The sequence below is a fragment of the Oryctolagus cuniculus genome, chromosome 17 (genome assembly GCF_964237555.1).
Source record: "Oryctolagus cuniculus chromosome 17, mOryCun1.1, whole genome shotgun sequence".
NCBI lineage: Eukaryota > Metazoa > Chordata > Mammalia > Lagomorpha > Leporidae > Oryctolagus > Oryctolagus cuniculus.
In genome coordinates this window covers 16779389-16804100 of record NC_091448.1, presented here as the reverse complement: position 1 = coordinate 16804100, position 24712 = coordinate 16779389, and the positions used below count along the sequence as shown (strand labels likewise).

The 24712-nt window shown below is 42.5% G+C and overlaps 1 protein-coding gene across 35 annotated transcripts in view; it reads left to right on the top strand.

Annotated features, from left to right (window-relative positions):
* The first annotated feature begins 439 nt into the window (after positions 1 to 439).
* EFCAB3 (EF-hand calcium binding domain 3) overlaps positions 440 to 24712 on the top strand; it is a 649184-nt gene continuing 624911 nt past the window's right edge. For 29 of the 35 annotated variants that reach the window (XR_011383437.1, XR_011383438.1, XM_070060535.1 and 26 more), the window contains exons 1-4: positions 463 to 594; positions 3228 to 3341; positions 19359 to 19516; positions 24400 to 24514. Coding sequence is in view for 28 of the 35 variants with exons in the window: in XM_070060535.1 (XP_069916636.1) it covers positions 3312 to 3341; positions 19359 to 19516; positions 24400 to 24514 (303 nt within the window). In the remaining 7 variants the exon portion in view is untranslated. Of the gene's footprint in view, positions 595 to 3227; positions 3342 to 19358; positions 19517 to 24336; positions 24515 to 24712 lie in introns of those variants that run through there. The other 6 variants (XM_070060541.1, XM_070060538.1, XM_070060539.1 and 3 more) reach the window with 6 other exon arrangements.

Sequence of the window (24712 nt, the reverse complement as noted above, 5' to 3'; positions counted from 1 at the left end):
GCTCTAAAACGTGTCCAGTTGCACCAGAATTGGATTTATATAACGTTTGTGGGGGCAAAATCCCCAGGGAAAGCCAGGGAAAACCGCGTGGATTCTTTTCTTTTGCCAATATCATTTCTACTGCAAGACGCAGGAAAAGCTGATAAAAAAGCGAACAAAAACCAAGGCAGCGTTAGTACCCCCGAAAGGCGGCCTGCGACCAAATGCAGCAGAGTAGTGGGCCAAGTGGTCTTGGTGCTGCAGTGCAACACCGACGAGCAGAAACCCACGTGAAATGTTTTCAAAACATGAGTGGAAGACAAAATTGAGAACGAACAGAGCTGCACGAAGAGCGGGGAGGAGGGCGCGAACCCAAGCTGGGCTTCGGCCGCCGCTGGGTCTAGCGCCCGCCGCGCCGGCCACGTGAGGTCACGGCCTTTATGAGGTGGGGCGGGGTGGGGCAGCCGGGCGCGGCCGCAGCGCTCTCCAGCCCTAGCGGAGGCCGCGGTGAGCTCGGCCGCTGCCCGCCGCTCAGAACCCGGGCGGTCCTGCAGCAGCCCGGGTCCTCTGCCCGCCCTACACCTGCTGCCGCTCGTGGGCGGAGCGTCGGGCCAGGTCAGCTGACCGCGGGGGCGGGGCCACGCCGCGCGGGAGTCCGGGCAGGCGGCAGAGCGAGAGCGGCAGGCCTGAGGGGCTCAGGGGGTCACTCAGGACCGTGAGGGTGGGAGCCACAGCTCGAGGGGCCCAGGGGGCCGGAAGTGGGGCAGCGGTGGGGCGGCGAGACCTGCCGAGGGGAGGGGAAGGAAGCGCTTCCAATGCCGAGGACAGAGAACGCGATACGGTAGTTTCAGAGCAGGGTGAGGAAGGTTCGAGAAAGGAACAAGGAGGTGACTGAGGGGAAAGTCGGAGGGGCAGAATGAGAGGTGACCTGGACGGGCCAGGCGGTCCCTCAGAAACTGGAGGCGGGGAGGCGTCGGCTCCGTCGGCGTAGGTGTCTGCCGCAGCGCTTCTTGCCCGCGAGCTGACTTGCCTCCCTCGGAAACCGCGGGCTTCATAAAGGCAGGACCTGCGGGACTCCTCCGCGCCGAAGTTTCATTTCGGTTCTTTTTCTTCACTTTCCTTTTCTCTCTCTTTTTTTCCTCCCTCCCCCTCCCTCTCTTTAGAGAGCCCCTCCATCTGCTGGTTCACTCTCCAGCTGGCTAAAATGGCTGGCAGAGTCAGGAGCCTCCTAGGAGCTCGTTCCAGGTCTCTCACTGGGTGGCAGGGACCCAACTACTTGAGCCATCTTCTGTTGCTTTCCCCAGGCCATTAGTAGGGGTGCAGTAGCGAGCCTTGAACTGGCGCCCATATGGGATGCTGGCATTGGGGGCAGCTCTACCGTGCAGTGCCAGCCCCTCAAGTTTTGAGGTGGACGGTGGCTTAATATTTTCTAAGCAAACATAAATGGGGAGGATTCATGTTTGAACCTTCATTAATGGCAGCAGATGCAGGCAAGTTGTGTATGCAGTTGCCATTTAATGGACAGTTTCGGTCCGATGGAGAGAGAAGGAAGGAGAAATTCTCTTTGGCGGGATGTCTACATGGTCACCCTCGGGGAACAATGACTTTTTCTCATCTTCAACTTCCATGATCCCAAATCCTTTCAGTTACTACCTCATTTCTCTATTTCTCTTTAGCCATCGTTCCTTGAAAGAGTCCATTCTACTGACTGTTTCTGATTTTGTTCCCTCTTTCTTATATGCACTCTGAGGACGTTATCTTCTTCCCATAGCAGCCAGTGGCTCCTCTCAAAGTTGACAGTGTCCTCTGGTGGCAGAACCTGATGAGTCTGTCCGTACTTCCCTTACTGGACCTCACAGGAGCATTTACCAGTTAGTGACTCACTTCTGTTGAATTATTTTCTTCACCTGGCTTCCAAGAACCCTGGCCCATCTGATTTTCCTCCTCACAATAATCAGAGTGATCTTTCCAGAAAGGACTTCGGCCCATGTCACGCCTCTGCTTCCCACCCTGAAAAGTGACAGCCAGGGTTCTTACTAGTACTAGGGCTCTCCAGAATGAGCCTAATCTCTTATAATGGTCCCCTAATCTCTTTCCCAATGAGGCTTCAGCCTCTTTGTCTTCCCACTGTTCCTTGAACATCAGCCTCTTTGGTTCAGGGTCTTTGTATTTGCTCTAATTTCTGCCTGAAATGCTCTTCCCTAAAATATTCATCAGCTTCCCATTTCAGTTCTTTCAGATCTGCCCTCAGAAGTCTCAGGTCTTCCTTGGCCAAACTTTCTATTCCTTATTCCCTGAATCTCTTCCTCTAGACCACACTTTATATCCCCCCCCCTTGTTTTTTTTTTTTTTTTTCAGGAACTCTGTCCAGGTCTCCCTTATGGGTGGTAAGGACTCAGGTACTTGAGCCATCATTTGCTTTGCATAGTAGGAAGCTGGATTGAAAGTGGATATGGGACTCAGTGCCTGACACTCCAGTATGGGCATCTGAAGCAGAAGCTTACCCCTCTGTGTGACAACTCTTGACCCTTATTTATTTATTGTCTCTCTCAAACTGAAATGTAAGCTCCAGGAGGGTATGATTTTTCTTCCCCTCTGTTTTGCCCTCACACCCTGTAAGAGAGCCTAGCACATGGTAGGCATGCAGTACACACATAGAATCCGTGGGTAGAGAGATGAGTAGATAGGTGTCTGGAGAACTCCCAGTCGTCAGCTGCTTTCATTGATCTTGTTTATCCCTGCAAGTTCACAAATTCATCATAGGATTCCAAGAGTTAAACCATTTTATTGTCAGAGTTATGGGGGAAAGACTTCTTACGCTGTTTCCTTCTCAGTATGGTATATGGTTCATCCAGCAAATGAAGACCTACCAACTTTTGATAATCAGATCATTAAATTATGAAACAATTCTTCCTGTCAAGGTTTATCTAAGTCATGCCTACTCTGCTTACTTAAGTACTTTGATGATTTTAGAACTCTTGATAAGTAGTTAAATGCCTGCCTCTCTGCATCTTTCACTCCCTTTATTCCTCCCTTTTTTCCTTCCATCATATGTATATACCATTTTACTTAATACTGTGAGAAATAATTTCAAGAATGGTTAAGTTATCAGTCTCAATTTGTTAGAAATTTAGGCTATAGTTTATATAGGAGCTCTACATGTAAAAATTAAAATACAAGGTAAATGATAATGTCAGTTGAATCATGACAATAAAATAAAATATGATCTTTTTCTCATATTTTGCTAGGAAATCCTTTTGTTCATTACTCATTCACACTTGTTCATCAAAGCCTTTGAGTCTCAAGGGCAGAATTTACCTCTAAACAAAAAGATGGAAGCTAAACTACATTTATTCTACCAGGTATTTATTCAAAATATGTTTTAAAGATTGATTATTTTTTATTGGTTTACATTATATCATATCCATAGCCATTAAACAAATTTATAGAGTAATGAAATCATATTATCTGCTTAAGAACTGAAATGATGTTTGAAGTCTTTTAGTGGACATATATTGGATGGTTAATCCAGAAATCCCTGTAATACTGTACAAAGGACCTGTGGTTTATAATGAGAGTTGTTTTTTTTTGGAACAGAGACCTGGATAATTTTCAGGAGACAAAAAGATTCAAATTTAAATGAGAGGTTATGTTACAGATAATGTAACAATGATGTGGAAATTTACAAAAAGTTAATATGAAAGACATAAAATTTCTCTAGCTTTCTTATTTGTGATTCTGGGGTTATTCTCACCCATTGCCTAGTATAGTGTCAAATAAAAACCAAAGATGGATTTGTAAGGAGAGAGTTTTTTAAAGGAATATTCCAAGAGAAGAAAGAGGCTGTTGAAATAGAAGAGAGACTATTACAATAGGAAGAATGTTGCAAATAAAAGATCTGCAAACAAAAGGTTTAGGTAAAGGTTTTTATTTTATTGTTTATTTCCCCCTAGAGAGGATTAAACTAGCTAGAAAGAACTGGATGTAGGAAATGTGGAATGACAGGATAGCATGACTGGATACATAGATTAGACAAATGTTTTACCATGTGACCCCACTTGTGTTTTGTTCTGATTATCAGTGGGGATAAAACAATTCAACTAATCACTTATGAAGAAGAGAAAGGGAGGGGCTGACATCATGACATCACTCCCTGTGATGCTGGCGTCCCATATGGCATCCCCTATGGGCATCAATTTGTGTCCCAGGTGCTCCACTTCTGGTCTGGCTCCCTGCTAATGGCCTGAAAAAAGCAATGGAAAATGGCTCAGGTGTTTGGGCCCCTGCTACCCTCGTGGGAAACCTGGAAGAAGTTCCTGGCTTCTGGGTTCAGATTGGTCCAGGACTGACCATTGCAGTCACCTGAGGAGTGAACCAGGGGATGGAAGATGTCTTGTTCTGTCTCTCCCTTTCTCTCTGTAACTCATTCAGATATGTAAATGAATCTTAGAAAATGGAATTTTTGAGGATCTGGGTCTGACACTGTCATAGATAAACAAGGAGAGGCATCTATCTGTAAGTCTCACCTAAGTAATGTGGGGAGGGGTGGATTTTGCAGTAACATTTTTCAGAACACAAAAGTGTAGGAGTATTTCTTTAAACTTTGTAGGTTCTAGGTATACAGGATTCAGGTAAAATTCAACATTGTCAGTTGAGAATCCTAATATATTAAATTTATTCTATTGATGGATCTAGTGCCAACAAATAATACATGTACTTATATTATAATCTAAAAAACATTGCAGATCTTCCTAAATATTAAGATATGTACTTTATATCATATATATATACACATGTACATGTGTGGCTTTCAAAATGTTTTTTCACAAAAATAAATTTTGTCTTCCACAGACTTTTAAAAACTTTTTTTAAAAATTTATTAATTAATTTATTTATTAAGAATTTTTAAATTTATTCATTTGAAAGAGTTACACAGAGAGAGGAGAGGCAGAGAGAGAGAGAGAGAGGTCTTCCATTCGATGGTTCACTCCCCAGATGGCCGCAACAGCTGGGCTGTGCCGATCCAAAGCCAAGGGACCAGGAGCTTCTTCCAGGTCTCCCACGTGGGTGCAGTACCCTTATATTTATATACATTAAAAATTTGTTTTTGTATATGGTTTTGTATTTAAAATGTTTTTATGTATAAAATGTTTTTGTATTTATATCATTAAAATTTGTTTTTGTATTCCTAGTACTTTGTTAATTTTGCCTTTTATAAATTGATTTTGAAGATGAACTCTTGTTTTTGTTTTTTTTAAAGAAAGATTTACTATTTATTTTAAAAGCAGAGTTATAGAGAGAGGAGGACACACACACACATTCTATCAGCTGGTTCACTCCCCAAATGACTGCAACAGCTGGGACTGAGCTAGGCTGAAGCCAGGAGTTAGGAACTCCATCAGAATCTCCCAAGTAGGTGGAAGGGGCCCAAGTACTTGGGCCATTTTGCACTGTTTTCCCAGGTGCATTAGCTGGAAACGGGGTTGGAAATGGAGCCGTCGGGACTTGAACTAGTGCTCACTGGGATGCTGGTGTTAAAGAGGTGGTGGCTTAACCCACTGCACCACAATACTAACTCCTGAAGATGAATTCTTTTTTTTTTATTTTTTATTTTTTTATCTTTTATTTAATGAATATAAATTTCCAAAGTACGACTCATGGGTTACAATGGCTTCCCCCCCCATACCGTCCCTCCCACCCACAACCCTCCCCTTTCGCACTCTCTCTCCCCTTCCATTCACATCAAGATTCATTTTCGATTATCTTAATATACAGAAGATCAGCTTAGTATACCTTAAGTAAGGATTTCAACAGTTTGCTCCCACACAGAAACATAAAGTGAAAAATAATAGATGATTTTTTTTAAATGATGATGAAATCAGATCAGACCTATTGTCATGTTTAATCCCAGTGAGAGTCAAGTTGGGAATTGATAATTTCTTTTTTTTTTTTTTTTTTTTTTTTACAGAAGATCAGTTTAGTGTACATTAAGTAAAGATTTCAACAGTTTGCACCCCCATAGAAACACAAAGTGAAATATACTGTTTGAGTACTCGTTATAGCATTAAGCCTCAGTGTACAGCACATTAAGGACAGAGATCCTACATGAGGAGTAAGTGCACAGTGACTCCTGTTGTTGACTTTACAAATTGACACTCCTGGCCGGCGCCGCGGCTCACTAGGCTAATCCTCCGCCTAGCGGGTTCTAGTCCCGGTCAGGGCGCCGGATTCTGTCCCGGTTGCCCCTCTTCCAGGCCAGCCCTCTGCTGTGGCCAGGGAGTGCAGTGGAGGATGGCCCAGGTGCTTGGGTCCTGCACCCCATGGGAGACCAGGAAAAGCACCTGGCTCCTGGCTCCTGCCATCGGATCAGCGCGGTGCGCCGGCCGCAGCGCGCCGGCCGCGGCGGCCATTGGAGGGTGAACCAATGGCAAAGGAAGACCTTTCTCTCTGTCTCTCTCTCTCACTGTCCACTCTGCCTGTCAAAAAAAAAAAAAAAATTGACACTCCTGTTTATGGCATCAGTAATCTCCCTATGCACCAGTCATGAGTTTCCAAGGCTATGGAAGCCCCTTGAGTTCTCCGACTCTTATCTTGTTTAGACACGGTCATAGTCAAAGTGGAGGTTCTCTCCTCCCTTCAGAGAAAGGCACCTCCCTCTTTGAAGACCTGTTCTTTCCACTGGGATCTCACTCACAGAGATCTTTTTGCCAGAGTGTCTTGGCTTTCCATGCCTGAAATACTCTCATGGGCTTTTCAGCCAGTGAAGATGAATTCTTAAAAACACTGATATTAAAATGCCATACGTTTGTTTTCCTTTTGTTACATATTTTATTCCTCACAGATCATTCACCTTTAATTGCATCTTCAGATATTTTCTTCCTGCTTTTCCTTGTCAGTTTCTGTTCACTATTTGTCTATTTACATTCATCTGTCCTTTGATAATTTTTTTTTTAAAGTATGTATTTGAGAGACAGAAATATAGAGTTAGAGAGGCAAACAGGGAGAGCTCCCCTCTGCTGGGTCACTTCACAAGTGCCTGCAACAACCAGGACTGGGTTGGGCTGAGCTGAAGCCAGAGCCAGGGACTCAGTCTAGGTCTCATGTGAGTGGCAGGGACCCAACTACGTCTGCTGCCTCCTATGGCCTACATTAGCAGGAAACTGGAGTCAGGAGCCAGAGCCTGGAATTGAACCCAGGCACTCCCATATGAGTTGCAGGCATCTTAACTACTAGGCCAAATGCTTGCCTCTAGTAACGGGTTTATATGCTGCTCCATATTTTAGATTTCTCGCCCTTTCTTTTTCCTTCCTGATTTCTATTTGAGCTCATTTTTTTTAACTTTGTCTCATTAGGTATCCTATCATCATTTGTAATATATATCTCATCAATTCAGTGAATCAGGTTATCTTTTTGAAAGAAGTTCTTAAATGTGTACAGATTCTAAAAGTCACTGAAAAACTTCTCTTCATTTTCATCTTTGGTGAAAATAAATATTCTCTCAACTTTCTTGATAATCTGCTTTATAAATTGCCTATGTGATATTCAGGGGGGCACCTTTGAGTTGAAGTGTTCAAGAGTTAAAAACTAATACACCTTTGATCTTCTAGATGCAGTCCAATGGTTTTAAGCAAGTAGCCAATTTCAAGAAACACAATATTCCTAATTTCATAGCTCTTTTTCTAAACATTGTTAAAATGCTATAGTTCCTTTTTGGGTATGGATGTATCTGTTTAGAAGCAACATAGCTTCTTTTGAAAAAGACTCTTTTTGTTTTTTTAGAGAAACATTAGTTCCCCAGCAATATTTAGTGGAAAGTACAGAGATTTCCCATAAACTCACTGTTCCCATACATACACAGCCTCCCTCCAACTATCAGCATCCTGTACTAGTGTGGTACATTTGTGCTAGCAATGAATGTACATTGTCAGATTATGACCCAAAATCCATAGTCTACATTAGAGTTCACTTTTAGTGTTGTTTGTTCCTTGAGTTTGGACAAATGTATCCACCATTAAATATTGTACAAAATAGTTTCATTTCCCTTAAAATCCTGACTTCTCTATTTTTCTCTTCTTTCCCACAACCTCTGGCAGTTACTGATCTTTTAACTGTAGTTTTTCCTTTTCCAGAATGTTATATAGTTGGAATTATATAATATTGCAGCTTTTCAGGTTAACTTTTTCATGTAGTAATATACATTTTAAATCTCTCTATGAATCATTGCTTAATAACTCATTTTTTAGTACTGAATACTATTCCATTGTTTAGTTGTACCATAGTTTAATTATTCATTTACCCACTGAAGACATCTTGATTACTTCCAGATGTAATTATGAATAAAACTGCTACACACATCCATGTGCAGAGTTTTTGTGTGGACATAAAATTTCAACTCATTTGGGTAGATAATAGCAAGTGCGATTGCTAAATTGTATGGTGAGAGTATGTTTACTATTGTAAGAAGTGGCCAAACTGCCGTCCAAAGTGGCTAAACCACTTTTCATTCCTACAAGCAATGAAAGAATATTCTTCTTGCTGCATATCATTGCCATCATATGTTGTTGTCAGTGTTTTTGATTTTTGCCATTTGTTTTTGTTGTGCTATTACATTTTAAAATTATTTTAAATTAACAAATTATAATTGTACTTTTTGAGTACAATGTAATGTGTTGATTTATTGATTCATTATAGAAAGATTTCATCAAATGAACATATACATCATCTCACCAACTTGTCTTTTTTTGCATAAGACCCTTAAAATATAACCTTTTAGCAGTTTTGTAATAAAAATCATGTTGTTGTTAATTGTGGCTATCATGCAATGCAGTAGATCACTAAAACTTATTACTCCATCTTACTGAAACTTTTTACCCTTTGATCAACATGGCTGTCTCTCCCTTTTCTCCCTGGCCTGTGATAATCACTCTTCTACTTTAAGTGTGTTCATAGCATATTTGTCTTTCTGTTCCTGGCTTATTACATGTAGTATAATGCCCTTCAGTTCCATCCATGTTGCAAATGACAGAACTTCCTCTCTTTTTAAGGCTCTATAGTATTGTATTGTGTACATATACCGTAGTTTTTTGGTCTAATAATGGATAGTTATGTACTTCTATATCTTGGGCTATAGTATATAATGGTGAAACGAAAACAGGATTGCTGCTATCTCTTTGATGTACTGATTTCAATTCCTTTGATATGTACCCAGAGATAGTATTGATGGATTAGATGGTAATCCAAAAAACTAACTTAGTATTTTGAGAAAAAAACTGAAAGTAGAATAAAAACTATATTATTTTCAAAATGGCTGTACTAATTTACGTTCCTATCAGTAGTGTATAAGGGTTTCCTTTTTCTTTGCCATCATTCATCTTTTTTTTTTTTTTTGACAGGCAGAGTGGACAGTGAGAGAGAGAGACAGAGAGAAAGGTCTTCCTTTTGCCATTGGTTCACCCTCCAATGGCCGCCGCAGCTGGTGCTGCGGCCGGCGCACCACGCTGATGCGATGGCAGGAGCCAGGTACTTATCCTGGTCTCCCATGGGGTACAGGGCCAAGCACTTGGGCCATCCTCCACTGCACTCCCTGGCCACAGTAGAGAGCTGGCCTGGAAGAGGGGCAACCGGGCCCCGACCGGGACTAGAACCTGATGTGCCGGCGCCACAAGGCGGAGGATTAGCCTAGTGAGCCACGACGCTGGCTGCCATCATTCATCTTTAAAAAAATTTTTTTTAGGGTAGAAATTGTGGTTCAGGCCGGTGCCGTGGCTCACTAGGCTAATCCTCTGCCTTGCAGCGCTGGCACACCGGGTTCTAGTCCCGGTCGGGGCGCCCGATTCTGACCCGGTTGCCCCTCTTCCAGGCCAGCTCTCTGCTGTGGCCAGGGAGTGCAGTGGAGGATGGCCCAAGTGCTTGGGCCCTGCACCCCATGGGAGGCCAGGAGAAGCACCTGGCTCCTGCCATCGCATCAGCGCGGTGCGCCGGCCGCAGCACACCAGCTGCAGCGGCCATTGGAGGGTGAATCAATGGCAAAAGGAAGACCTTTCTCTCTCTCTCTCTCTCTCTCTCTCTCTCTCACTGTCCACTCTGCCTGTCAGAAAAAAAAAAAAAAAGAAATTGTGGTGCAGCAGATTAAGCCACCTCTTACAACACCTGCATCCTGTGTCACAGTTCTGGTTCAGTTTTGACTCCTCTGCTTCCAATCCTGCTCCCTACTAATGTGCCTGGGAAGCAGCATATGATGGCTCAAGTACTTGGGTCATTGCCACCCATGTGGGAGGCCTGATTAGAGTTCCTGGCTTCTGGCTTTGACCTATCTGTTATGGCTATTTGGGGAGTGAACCAATGGATAGAAAACTCTCTATTCCTCTCCTTCTCTCTCTCTGTCACTCTTTCAAATAAATACTTAGAAATGAGAGTAAGAGTGAGAGAAAGAGAGAGAGAAAGAGAAATCTATTGTTTACCAAATGCCTGCAACAACTGGGGTTGGAGCAAGCTGAAGACAGGAGCTAAAAACTTAATCTAAGTCTCCCATGTGGTTGCAGAGGTTCAGCTGCTTGAACCATCACCTTCTGCCTTAGTGCACACTAGCAGGAAGCTGGAAACAGGATTGGAGATGGGACTCCAACTCAGGTATTCTGGTATAAGATGCTGGGGTCCAAAGGAGCATTTAATTGCTACATCAAATTCCCATCCCCACTATTCTTTATGATAATAGCCATTCTAACAGGTATGAGGTGATATCTTATTATGGTTTTTATTTGAATTTCCTGGGTTATTAAAGATGTTGAACATTTTTTCCATATATCTGTTGGCTACTTGTATGTCTTCTGTTGAGAAATGTCTGTTCAGATCATGTGCCTGTTTTTAATTTTTTTTCATTTCTTGATATTGAACCATTTAAATTCCTTCTATATACCTGATATTACTCCCTTATCAGGTGTATGGTTTGCAATTATCTTCTCCCACTCTGTGGGTTGTCTCTTTACTCTGCTTGTTGCTTTGACTGCACAGAAGCTTTTTCATTTGATGCAACCCCACGTATCTGTTTTTGTTTTTGTTGCCTGTGTTTTTAAGGTCATGTCCAAAAAATCATTGTCCAGACCAATGCCATGGAGATTTTGTTCTATATTTTCTTCTATCAGTTTTACAGTTTCAGGTCATACATTTAAGTCTTTAATATATTTTTGGTTGATTTTTTTCTCAATGTGAGATAACTTCATTCTTCTGCATTTGGATATCCCATTTTCCCAACATCATTTATTTAAGAGACTGTCCTTTCCCTATTTTATTCTTGGTACTTTTGTCAAAAATCAGTTGATCATAACTACTTGAGTTATATTTGCTTTTCTAGCCTGTTACTTTGGTCAGTGAGTCTGATTTTGTGACAGTATCATGCTGTTTTGCTTATAAAACTTTGTAATGTATTTTGAAATCATAAAGTATGATACCCCCAGCTTTGTTCTTTTTACTCAAGAATACTATGGCTATTCAGGGTCTTTTATGATTACATATAAATTTTAGGATTATATTTTTTATTTCTATGGAAAGTGACATTTGAATTTTGATAGGAATTGCCTTGGATCTGTAAATTGTTTTTGGTAGTACTTATTTTATTTTATTGTTTTGACAGGTAGAAAAATAGACAGTGAGAGAGACAGAGAGAAAGGTCTTCCTTCTGTTGGTTCACTCCCCAAATGGCGACTACGGCCGGAGCTGTGCTGATCCGAAGCCAGGAAGCAGGTGCTTCTTCCTGGTCTCCCATGCAGGTGCAGGGGCCCAAGTACTTGGGCCATCCTCCACTGCCCTCCTGGGCCACAGCAGGCAGCTGGACTGGAAGAGGAGCAACCGGGATTAGAACCTGGCACCCATATGGGATGCTGGCACCACAGGTGGAGGATTAACCAAATGAGCCATGGTGCCAGCCCCTGGCAGTACATATTTTAACAATATTAACTCTTCCAATCCATGAATATGGGATATTTTTTCCATTTATTTGTTTTATTCAATTTTTTCAACACTGTCTTGTGATTTTCATTGTTGGAGTTTTGACATTCTAACAGGCATGTAGTGATATGTTTTAATTTTCAATTTTCTAATGACTTATGATTTTTTTAAGGGAAAGGGTTTATTGGGGAACACCTTACAGACCGGAGTGAAGGGGCAGTAAAGGAAAAAGGAGAGAAAGTATAAGAGAGAGAGCCAGAGGAGAGGAGCTAGTGAGGAGAGAAGATAGAGCAGAGAAGAGAGGAGGAGAGGAGAGCAGAGAGTAGGAGAGGAGAGCCAAGAGAGAAGAACCAAGAGAGCGCAGGAGAGAAGGGTCACGAGAGCATGTGTTCAGGAACAGGCCCTTTTAAAACTTTGCTTGAGGGCAGGCAGGGAAGCAGGAGCAGCGAATCCCATTAGGATGGGGGTGGAGCCTGGCTCAGGTAGCTGGGCCATGTGGCCACCTGGCTAAAACTGTGCCAGTTTCCTAATATTCCCCCCTTTTGTTTTTTATAAAGCAGGAGTTGTATGGGATTACATTAGTCCCAAAAGTCCAGGAGGGGTAGAGGGACAATGATCTGTCTTTAGAGCTACTTCCTGCTGACATGGGGCGACGAGGTACTCTTCACTGGCATGGGGTGATGTCTCAGGCCGCTGTCTCCTGGGTGAGGAGCTGAATATATTCCCATAGCAGCATTTGGTTGACCGCCTGGTTGCTGAAGGCCTTCGTTTGTTCCATTAAAACCTGCTGTAAACACTTAAACAGACATTGTAGTATAAAAGACAGGGTGAGAATAGCAACCAATGATCCTAAGAGTAGCATTAACCAGATAATGAGAGGATTTCTTAGGAAATGGGGGGGGGGTGTCTCTGGACCCTTGTGGGGACAGTTTGATGGATGTGGCTTAAACTGATCCCAGCCAAGACTGGGAGAAAGGCCACTTAACTTTGCAGGTAGCGGGGTTTGTCTGTAGAGAAATTCTGAACAATTATGCAACATTAAGTAGGGGAGAGGACCATCTGTACAAACAGGTTGGGAGTAGAGCCATTGGTGGTAGAGTAGAGGTCATGATTACAAAGGAATGAGGCCAAGTGGGCTAGATACAAAGGACAGAGTTGTTATTAGAGAACCTAAGAAAGATGCTATCTAAACTACAACTAAGTTTTCTGATTGAGAGGCAAATAGAACCTGACAGAAGGGGCTTGATAATAATCTGGTGGGCTTTAGGCCTTATAAGTTAAGAGGCCCAGACCTATCTATCTCTTCACATGGGGTACATCCTAAGGGAGGTGTGAACCTCCTTGGGGAAGGCACCCTGTTGACTTCCATTACCTAGCTGGCCTGGGAGGAGAGCTGGCCAGGTAAAGGCAGGTGGCATCTCTAACAGGAAATTCACAGTTCTGCCTGCAATGTTACTCACCCTACTTGGCCATTTTCTCAGCTGCGATGGTCACTTTGGAAGCTGGCTGAATGAAAGGCTTTTCAGCTTAGAGGCAATAAGATCTGTGGCTCTGACCTGAGCGTCCTTCGACTCCAGGGCAGTTCCATTTCCAGTGATCCAACTCTTGGCTGGCAAGAGCTGCCAGGGCTCTTCATAAGCTGACCTCTGCTTAAGCCCAGGCATGACTTACGATATTGAACATCTTCTTTATATACTTATTTGCCATCTGTATTTCTTGGTGAGATGTCTGCTCAGATCTATTGTTAATTGTTTAGCTGGGTTATTCTTTTTTCTTATTGTTCTAACAGTCCTCTCTGTAATTTGGAAAGCAGTCTTTTTTCAGATATATCTTTTCTTCCGGTGTGTGCCATTTCATTGTCTTTTTTCACGGAGCAGTTTTATTTTTATCTTTTAATTTTTATAAAAAGCTTTTATTTATACTAATTTCATAAGTATAACTTTTGGATTATAGTGGTTCTTTCCCCCATACCCACCCTCCCACCCCAAACTGTCCCACCTCCTACTCCCTCTCCCATTTTCATTTTCAATTATCTTTACATACAGAAGATCAACTCTATACTGAGTAAAGATTTTAACAGTTTGCATCTACACACACACACATAAGTATAAAGTACTGTTTGGCCGGCGCCGCGGCTCACTAGGCTAATCCTCCGCCTAGTGGCGCCTGCACACCGGGTTCTAGTCCTGGTTGGGGCGCCAGATTCTGTCCCAGTTGCCCCTCTTCCAGGCCAGCTCTCTGCTGTGGCCAGGGAGTGCAGTGGAGGATGGCCCAAGTGCTTGGGCCCTGCACCCCATGGGAGACCAGGATAAGTACCTGGCTCCTGCCATCGGATCGGCGTGGTGCGCCGGCCGCGGCGGCCATTGGAGGGTGAACCAACGGCAAAGGAAGACCTTTCTCTCTGTCTCTCTCTCTCACTGTCCACTCTGCCTGTCAAAAAAAAAAAAAAAAAAAAGTACTGTTTGAAGACTAGTTTTACCATTAATTTGCATAGTACAACTGTTATATATTAATGTTAGCTGTTGCAAAACACACTGGATACCAGAGTAAGGGAAAGGGTTTATTGGGGAACACCCAACAGACCAGAGTGAAGGGGTGGCGAAGGAAAAAGAAAGAGAATATAAGAGAGAAACAGAGGAGAGGAGCTAGCAGGGAGTGAAGAGAGATGAGAGGAGCTGAGTGAGAGAACCAAGAGACCAGAGGAGGAGGCTAGAGAGCAGAACCTAGAGAGCGCAGGAGAGAGGGGCCAAGAGAGAGGAGCCAAGAGAGCATGTGTTCAGGAACAGGCCCTTTTAAAACTTTGCTTGAGGGCAGGCAGGGAAGCAGGAGCAGCGAATCCCATTAGGATGGGGGTGGAGCCTGGCTCAGGTAGCTGGGCCATGTGGCCACCTGGCTAAAACTGTGCCAGTTTCCTAATATTCCCCCCTTTTGTTTTTTATAAAGCAGGAGTTGTATGGGATTACATTAGTCCCAAAAGTCCAGGAGGGGTAGAGGGACAATGATCTGTCTTTAGAGCTACTTCCTGCTGACATGGGGCGACGAGGTACTCTTCACTGGCATGGGGTGATGTCTCAGGCCGCTGTCTCCTGGGTGAGGAGCTGAATATATTCCCATAGCAGCATTTGGTTGACCGCCTGGTTGCTGAAGGCCTTCGTTTGTTCCATTAAAACCTGCTGTAAACACTTAAACAGACATTGTAGTATAAAAGACAGGGTGAGAATAGCAACCAATGATCCTAAGAGTAGCATTAACCAGATAATGAGAGGATTTCTTAGGAAATGGGGGGGGGGTCTCTGGACCCTTGTGGGGACAGTTTGATGGATGTGGCTTAAACTGATCCCAGCCAAGACTGGGAGAAAGGCCACTTAACTTTGCAGGTAGCGGGGTTTGTCTGTAGAGAAATTCTGAACAATTATGCAACATTAAGTAGGGGAGAGGACCATCCGTACAAACAGGTTGGGAGTAGAGCCATTGGTGGTAGAGTAGAGGTCATGATTACAAAGGAATGAGGCCAAGTGGGCTAGATACAAAGGACAGAGTTGTTATTAGAGAACCTAAGAAAGATGCTATCTAAACTACAACTAAGTTTTCTGATTGAGAGGCAAATAGAACCTGACAGAAGGGGCTTGATAATAATCTGGTGGGCTTTAGGCCTTATAAGTTAAGAGGCCCAGACCTATCTATCTCTTCACATGGGGTACATCCTAAGGGAGGTGTGAACCTCCTTGGGGAAGGCACCCTGTTGACTTCCATTACCTAGCTGGCCTGGGAGGAGAGCTGGCCAGGTAAAGGCAGGTGGCATCTCTAACAGGAAATTCACAGTTCTGCCTGCAATGTTACTCACCCTACTTGGCCATTTTCTCAGCTGCGATGGTCACTTTGGAAGCTGGCTGAATGAAAGGCTTTTCAGCTTAGAGGCAATAAGATCTGTGGCTCTGACCTGAGCGTCCTTCGACTCCAGGGCAGTTCCATTTCCAGTGATCCAACTCTTGGCTGGCAAGAGCTGCCAGGGCTCTTCATAAGCTGACCTCTGCTTAAGCCCAGGCATGACTTACGATATTGAACATCTTCTTTATATACTTATTTGCCATCTGTATTTCTTGGTGAGATGTCTGCTCAGATCTATTGTTAATTGTTTAGCTGGGTTATTCTTTTTTCTTATTGTTCTAACAGTCCTCTCTGTAATTTGGAAAGCAGTCTTTTTTCAGATATATCTTTTCTTCCGGTGTGTGCCATTTCATTGTCTTTTTTCACGGAGCAGTTTTATTTTTATCTTTTAATTTTTATAAAAAGCTTTTATTTATACTAATTTCATAAGTATAACTTTTGGATTATAGTGGTTCTTTCCCCCATACCCACCCTCCCACCCCAAACTGTCCCACCTCCTACTCCCTCTCCCATTTTCATTTTCAATTATCTTTACATACAGAAGATCAACTCTATACTGAGTAAAGATTTTAACAGTTTGCATCTACACACACACACATAAGTATAAAGTACTGTTTGGCCGGCGCCGCGGCTCACTAGGCTAATCCTCCGCCTAGTGGCGCCTGCACACCGGGTTCTAGTCCTGGTTGGGGCGCCAGATTCTGTCCCAGTTGCCCCTCTTCCAGGCCAGCTCTCTGCTGTGGCCAGGGAGTGCAGTGGAGGATGGCCCAAGTGCTTGGGCCCTGCACCCCATGGGAGACCAGGATAAGTACCTGGCTCCTGCCATCGGATCGGCGTGGTGCGCCGGCCGCGGCGGCCATTGGAGGGTGAACCAACGGCAAAGGAAGACCTTTCTCTCTGTCTCTCTCTCTCACTGTCCACTCTGCCTGTCAAAAAAAAAAAAAAAAAGTACTGTTTGAAGACTAGTTTTACCATTAATTTGCATAGTACAACTGTTATATATTAATGTTAGCTGTTGCAAAACACACTGGATACCAGAGTAAGGGAAAGGGTTTATTGGGGAACACCCAACAGACCAGAGTGAAGGGGTGGCGAAGGAAAAAGAAAGAGAATATAAGAGAGAAACAGAGGAGAGGAGCTAGCAGGGAGTGAAGAGAGATGAGAGGAGCTGAGTGAGAGAACCAAGAGACCAGAGGAGGAGGCTAGAGAGCAGAACCTAGAGAGCGCAGGAGAGAGGGGCCAAGAGAGAGGAGCCAAGAGAGCATGTGTTCAGGAACAGGCCCTTTTAAAACTTTGCTTGAGGGCAGGCAGGGAAGCAGGAGCAGCGAATCCCATTAGGATGGGGGTGGAGCCTGGCTCAGGTAGCTGGGCCATGTGGCCACCTGGCTACAACTGTGCCAGTTTCCTACCAACACCACATTAAGGACAGAGGTCCTACATGGGGAGCAAGTGCACAGTGACTCCTGTTGTTGATTTAATAATTGACATTCCTATTTATGATGTCAGTGATCACCCAAGGGTCTTGTCATGAGCTGCCAAAGCCTCTTGAGTCCACAAACTCCGACATTATTTAGACAGGACCATAATCAAAGTGGAGGTTCTCTCCTCCCTTCAGAGAAAGGTACCTCCTTCTTTGATGGTCCCTTCTTTCCACTGGAATCTCACTCAGAGATCTTTCATGTAGGTCATTTTTTGCCACAGTGTCTTGGCTTTCCATGCCTGAAATGCACAGAGCAGTTTTAAATTTTAGTGGAGTTCATCTTATTAATTATTTCTTTCATGGATCATACCTTTGGTTTATATTTAAAATGCATTTAATTTTATGAAAAGCTATTTTATGTAGTTCTTTTTTTTTTTTTTTTGACAGGCAGAGTTATACAGTGAGAGAGAAAGAGACAAAGAAAAAGGTCTTCCTTTTTCCATTGGTTCACCCCTCAAATGGCCGCTACAGCTGGTGCGCTGTGCCAATCAGAAGCCAGAAGCCAGGTGCTTCCTCCTGGTCTCCCATGTAGGTGCAGGGCCCAAGCACTTGGGCCATTCTCCACTGCCTTCCCGGGCCACAGCAGAGAGCTGGACTAGAAGAGGAGCAACTGGGACAGAATCCGGCCTCTCAACCGGGACTAGAACCCGGGGTGCCAGCGCCGCAGGCAGAGGATTAGCCAAGTGAGCCGCAGCGCTGGCCATTATGCAGTTCTATAAAAGACTTGATTTGTGGGGCTGGTGCTGTGGTGCAGCAGATTAATGCCTTGGCCTGAAGTGCTGGCATCCCATATGGGTGCTGGTTTGAGACCTGGCTGCCCCACTTCTGATCCAGCTGTCTGCTATGGCCTGGGAAAGCAGTATAAGATGGCCCAAGTCCCTGGGCCCCTGCACCTGCATGGGAGACCTGAAGGAAGCTCCTGGCTCCTGGCTCCTGGCTTCAGATCAGCAAGCTTCAGCTGTTGTGGTCATCTGGGAAGTGAACCAGTGGATGGAAGACCTCTCTCTCTCTCTCTGTGTAACTCTGACTTTCTAATAAATAGATAAATCTTTTGAAAAGACTTGATTTGCAAAGTATATAGTAAACTTTTTCAACATGATATCTTAAGAACTAGATTCAATAATTATTAAGTACAGTCATGAATGCTGTATACTTTATAGCTGCATAATGCACTAAGGAAAACCAGAGATAGAGTTTGTACTCATTTATTTGGTGTAATAGTGAACTAATGAATAAGTCCGTCTCAGTAGAAGTCTCCTGGGTGGACAGTGCTGTGATGTGGATAAAGCTACTGCCTGCAGTGCCAGCATCCCATATGGGCACCGGTTTGAGTCCTGGTTGCTCCACTGCCGATCCAGCTCTCTGCTATGGCCTGGGAAAGCATTAGAAGATGGCCCAAGTCCCTGGGCCCCTGCACCTGCATGGGAGACCCAGAAGAAGCACCTGGCTCCTGGCTTCAGTTCTGTGCAGCTCTGGCTGTTGCAGCCAATTAAGTAGTAAGCCAGCTGATGGAAGACCTCTCTCTTCCTCTCTCTTCTGCCTCTCCTCTCTGTGTAACTCTGGCTTTCAAATAAATAAACAACTCTTAAAAAGAAATTCTCTTGGTATTTGAGAAAGAGTATTGATATAAAATGAATTATTTGATCAAGAATGGTGTGTGTGTATGTGTGTATGAAAGATTTATTTATTTGTTTGAAAGGCAGAGTTACGGAGAGAGAGGGAGAGACACAGAAAGAGCAATCTTCCATATGCTGGTTCACTCTATAAATGGCTGCAACACGTAGGGCCAGGCCAGGCCACAGCCCTGTGACTGGAGCTTCTTCCGGGTCTCCCACATAGGTGCAGGGACCCAAGCACTTGGGCCATCTTTCACTGCTTCCCCAGGTGCATAAGCAGGGAGCTGGATTGGAAGTGGAGCAGCCAGGTCATAAACCAGTGCCCATATGGGATACCGGTGTCATGGATGGTGGCTTTACCTGCTATACTACAGTGCAGGCCCCAAAATGTGGTATTTAATATGTATCTGCAAAGAGAACAAGACTGATTGTAGCCCTTGATTATTCCCCAGAAAGAAGATGTTGAATTAACTGATAAAGCTTCTAATTCTTTTGCAACCAACTTGCCATCAAGATATATTGACAGAAAGAAATACATCAAAATTTCTGAAACAATAGAAAAGAAAATTTTACCTGAAATTAGAGGTTGGACCCCAGAACATAAAAAAAGGTAAGTTAAAAACTCTGAACCTAGTATATTTAATTATACTTTCACAAGTTTAAAAGTGCCAAAAGTGTAACCTACGTGGTCTTGTACAATGTATATGAAATCATTCCTGTTTATGATCATTCTTTTAGGAGCATGCTTTTAACTCTTGAATAGTCATTATTATAGTTTTTTGTATTTCTCTTTTAGCCACATGGAAGCATATAAGCTATCATATAATATTAGTTAGAGAGGAGAGTAATTGTATGTTTGTAAGTTGGACTTAAAAAGAATTTATAAAGGATAGTGAAGAAAATTGTATGTTTGTAAGTTGGTGTTAAAGAGAATTTATAGAGGAAACAAAAGATTCTCTTTGGATTTGGGTTTATGCTACCCATGAAATTGGACTATTTGTATCATTGCTAGTTCTTTTTTTGTGTGCTATATTGTCTGATGTCTTTTTGTTAGTTACAGAAAAATGCTCTCATTTCATGTACAACTAGGAGAAATGCTTGATCTGCATTTTTAATACTCTTGCATGCTTTTGGCCTTGTTGGAAGTCACTGGTTGGGATGCCCGCATTGCTGGAGTTTGTAGCCCATCCCTGTTTCCAATTCCAGCTTTCTTCTTCTTCTTCTTCTTCTTCCTTTTTTTTTTTTTTTTTTTGATAGGCAGAGTGGACAGTGAGAGAGAGAGACAGAGAGAAAGGTCTTCCTTTGCCGTTGGTTCACCCTCCAATGGCCGCCGCGGCCGGCGCACCGCGCAGATCCAATGGCAGGAGCCTGGTACTTATCCTGGTCTCCCATGGGGTGCAGGGCCCAAGCACTTGGGCCATCCTCCACTGCCCTCCCTGGCCACAGCAGAGAGCTGGCCTGGAAGAGGGGCAACCAGGACAGAATCCGGCACCCCGACCGGGACTGGAACCCGGGGTGCCGGCGCTGCAAGGCGGAGAATTAGCCTAGTGAGCTGTGGCGCCAGCCTCCAGCTTTCTTCTAATGTACAACCTGAGAGGCAGCAGGTGATGGCTCAAGCAGTTGGATCCCTGCCACCTACATGGGAGAACTGAGTTGAGTTCCTGGCTCCTAGCTTTGGCCCTTCCCAGCCCTGGGCATTGCTGGCATGTGGGGAGTGAACCAGTGGGTGGGATCACTCTGTGCCTGTTTGTCTCTCAAAGAAATAAAAATTTAAAAAATATCTAGAAAATGACTGAAACAGAAAAAATATTTATCAGAGAGAAGAAAGAATCTGAGAAAGCATTTAAGGTTCATCTCACTTTATTTTTTTCTGATTAAATGCTGATTTTACCAAATTGTTAGATTGAAGATTACTAGCACATTATGATCTCCTCTGCCTAGCATATGTTTCCACTTTATTTACTTATTTAATTTTTTAAAAAAATTTATATTTTTTATTTGCAAGGCAGAATTACAGAGAAAAGGAGAGTTAGATCTTCCATTTGTTGGTTTACTACCCAAATGGCCGCAACGGCCAGGGCTGGGCCAGGCCAAATTCAGGAGCCAGGAGCTTCTTCTCTGTCTCCCACCCCTGTGGGTGGCAGGGGCCCAAGCACTTGGACCCTCCTCTGCTGCTTTCTCAGGTGTGTTAGCTGGGAGCTGGCTTGAAAGTGGAGCAACTGGGATTTGAACAGATGCCCATGTGGGATGCCAGCATTGCAGGTGATAGCTTAACCCGGTACAACATAATGCTGATCCCTCCGTTTCATTTAAACTAATGTTTTCACCCCTATTCCTGTTCATTAGATAACAAAAGATAATATAATTATTTCTAGAAGACCACAATAAAACTTGCTACCTAGGAAGATGAAAGCTAAAAAATCAGATAGTAGAGTAGAAGTCATGATTATGCCAGAAAGAAGATTCAGATTCAGTAGGGACCTATGGGGATATAATGCCACAATAGGCTGTTGGTAATAACCTATTAATAAATCATAAAGTCCACTTAGAATGTCATTGCTAGTTTGTTCTTTTGCAGGAAATATATCAGAATGGTACTGAAGACATTAGAGTGCTTTTCACATAAGTATTATTTTGTGAAATTGTCTCTCTCTCTTTGTATTTGTATACTGACATTCAATAGAAAACATTTTTAGACCATGTGTTGTAGTCAAAATAGTTGAAAATCATTGCCTTTGAGCTTGGAGGGCTGCAGAGGGGATTAATCATAAAATAGTTTCAAGGGAGCTTGGAGCAAAATAATGGGGTCTCAGAGTAGGCATTTGAGGAATAAAGCATCAAAAGGTTAAGATGTGTGCTAAGGAAGAGGAGTGGGATACATGATATAAATTTCCCTTATTTCACAATTTTTCTTAGAGCTTAGTTTATCTAAAGCTGTTATAGATACCCACAATCTAGTTAGTTATTGTCCTGTATATCACACAAGCAGCCCTTAAATAGCAGATTGCTTTAGAAAGAAAGGACATTTCTTGGGGCTGGCACTGTGGCATAGCAGGTAAAGCTGCCACCTGCAGTGCTGGCATCCCATATGGTTCAAGTTCCAGCTGCTCCACTTCCAATCCAGCTTTCTGCTATGGCCTGGGAAAGCAGTGGAAGATGGTCTAAGTGTTTGGGGCCTTGTTTTTTTGTGGGAGACCCAGAAGAAGCTCCTGGGTTTGAATTAGCCCAGCTCCAGCCATTTGAGGAGTGAACCAGCAGATGGAAGACTTCTCTCTCTCTCTCTGCCTCTGCCTCTCTGTAACTCTGCCTTTCAGATAAATAAATAAATTTTTGAAAAAAAAAAAAAAAAGAACATTTCTGCTAATGAAATTTAAGTTTTGCATACAAGTAAGGAATCACCCAAAAATAATGAATTATAGCTCAGTTTGTATGAGTTCTGGGTAGGAACAAACCTTTGGGGTTTTCCATAGTGTTTCCCACTATGTTAAAATTACCTGAATATTTTTACCTCCCCTTGTGTTTGCTAGATGGCCACACTCCAGTACAATTAAACACAGTATTTGGGGGTGGGAAACAAGTATCAGTATTATTTTCGGCTGCTAGATGATTTCAATATAAACACAAATCTGGAATCTAGTCCATTTCAGAATCATTCCTAGTCTATAGGGTTCTAGGAACACAAAAATCATTTTAGGATTTTCCTTGAAATTTAGGTATATTGTACATTATTTGAGGCAATATATTTCTAGGAGTCTTCTCAAATTTATTTCAGCCTAACTGTAGTCATCTCACTATTGTATAGTTTGTGGGATGTTTGTATTATGAAATTTCTTGACAGTGCAATAAGAAAATGCAGAAAAAAAGAGAAAGAAGAAACCAAACAGGAAAGCAGTATAAGGATTAAAAAATAGTTCAGTGGCTGGCACCACGGCTCAATAGGCTAATCCTCCGCCTGCAGCATCGGCACACCGGTTTCTAGTCCCGCCCGGTTGCCCCTCTTCCAGGCCAGCTCTCTGCTGTGCCCTGGGAGTGCAGTGGAGGATGGCCCAAGTCGCTGGGCCCTGCACCCACATGGGAGACCAGGAGAAGCACCTGGTTCCTGCCTTCGGATCAGCGCAGTGTGCCGGCCGCAGCGGCCATTGGAGGGTGAACCAACGGCAAAGGAAGACTTTTCTCTCTGTCTCTCTCTCTCACTATCCACTCTGCCTGTCAAAAAAACAAGCAAACAAACAAAACAAAACAAAAACAAAACAAAAAAAATAGTTCAGCTTCTAGTTCCTATACTTTAGTCTTTGAACATCATTAATTGTTAAAAGCTAATTTCAGGTCTGGTAGAGGAATTGTGCAGATGAGCCTGAAATAGCTTGGCTTCCAGAGATAAGGAAACTAACAAAGACTGCTTTTAGGATTGCAAATAAGGACCCAAAAGCCTCCTTGAAAGGCTCTCACTTTCTCCCATTAAAGATGAGAAAATTAGAGTAATATTAAGAATAATAATTACAGGGAATTAAACTGTATCAAATATATTTAAATCCATGTGTTCAAAATGATATCAAAATTACTTTGTTTTTATTGGTGGTTGTAAGTTAACCAAGCCATTGTTATGAAAAGTGGTAAATAAAACTAAAAATAGAACAATTATCTTGCCTTTCTTTATGAACTGTATCACCGGGTAACCAAATTATACAGGAGAGGTAAGTTTCTCTTGCTAGAAATATTCTAACTAATGAGTGAAGAAGAAAAGACAGACTTATAACCATTTTACAATCTATTGATTTATTTGATCTAGCTGTTATATATAAGGGAGAGCTAATAACACAGATAGTCAAACTGGATATTTTATGCTTTCTGATGGAAACACATCACCACCTATTTAGTGATTTTTAATTCTCCCCTCTCCAGGAAAATAGAACCTGAATATGACCAACCTTTCAGAATCCCAATATTCATGATGACACAGCAAAACCTAGACTGACAAATCTACAGGTCAAATGACCTAATATAGCACTAATGCTAATATAGTAAAAGACATAGAAGAACAACTTATAGATGAAAAGAGATTTAAAACACATAACCAGCTATGGTGTGAGGACCTAGTTGAATACTAAAGAAAATGTTAAAAAATGTATGGCCTTCATGAGACATCTGGAAAATTGAACAGTCTATTTGGTGATATTGAGAAATGATTGTTAATTTTTAGTTGTTATAATTGTGTTTCAGATTTTTAAAAAAGAGACACCTTTCAGAGATTTATATTAAAATCTTTACAATTGAAATAATATATTGGAATTTACTTTAAAATAATAAAGGATGGGAGTAGGGATAAAGATATAGATCGAATAGGATTTATCATTACTGGGTGGTGGGTACATGTGGAGATAATCATATTGTTCTGTCTACTTTTGTATTTTAAAATTCCATAACTAAAAGTTGAAAAGAAGAAGAAAAATCAAGAAAAACAATTTGAATTATTCCAATTTCTGTGCAATTTAGGAATATAACATCACTATACATATGTGAAGAAGAAAAATTCTCTGATTTATCAGGAGAAAATAAAATCAAGAAAAAGAAAAATTTACAAGTACAACTGCATAGGAAAACAACTGAGGTAAATAAAGATTCAGGAACTTTCCCTTCATCTTCAAGTGTTGTCCTTAGCCCTCAAACATTCCTGTCTATTTTAGCTCAAATGTTGAAAGATTGCAGTCTTGAATATTACTACTACTTTCTCTTCTTCTCTCCTCTCTTCTTCATCCTTCTCATCTTCCTTTCTTTTTATTAAAAAAGAACAAATAATACTTTCAGA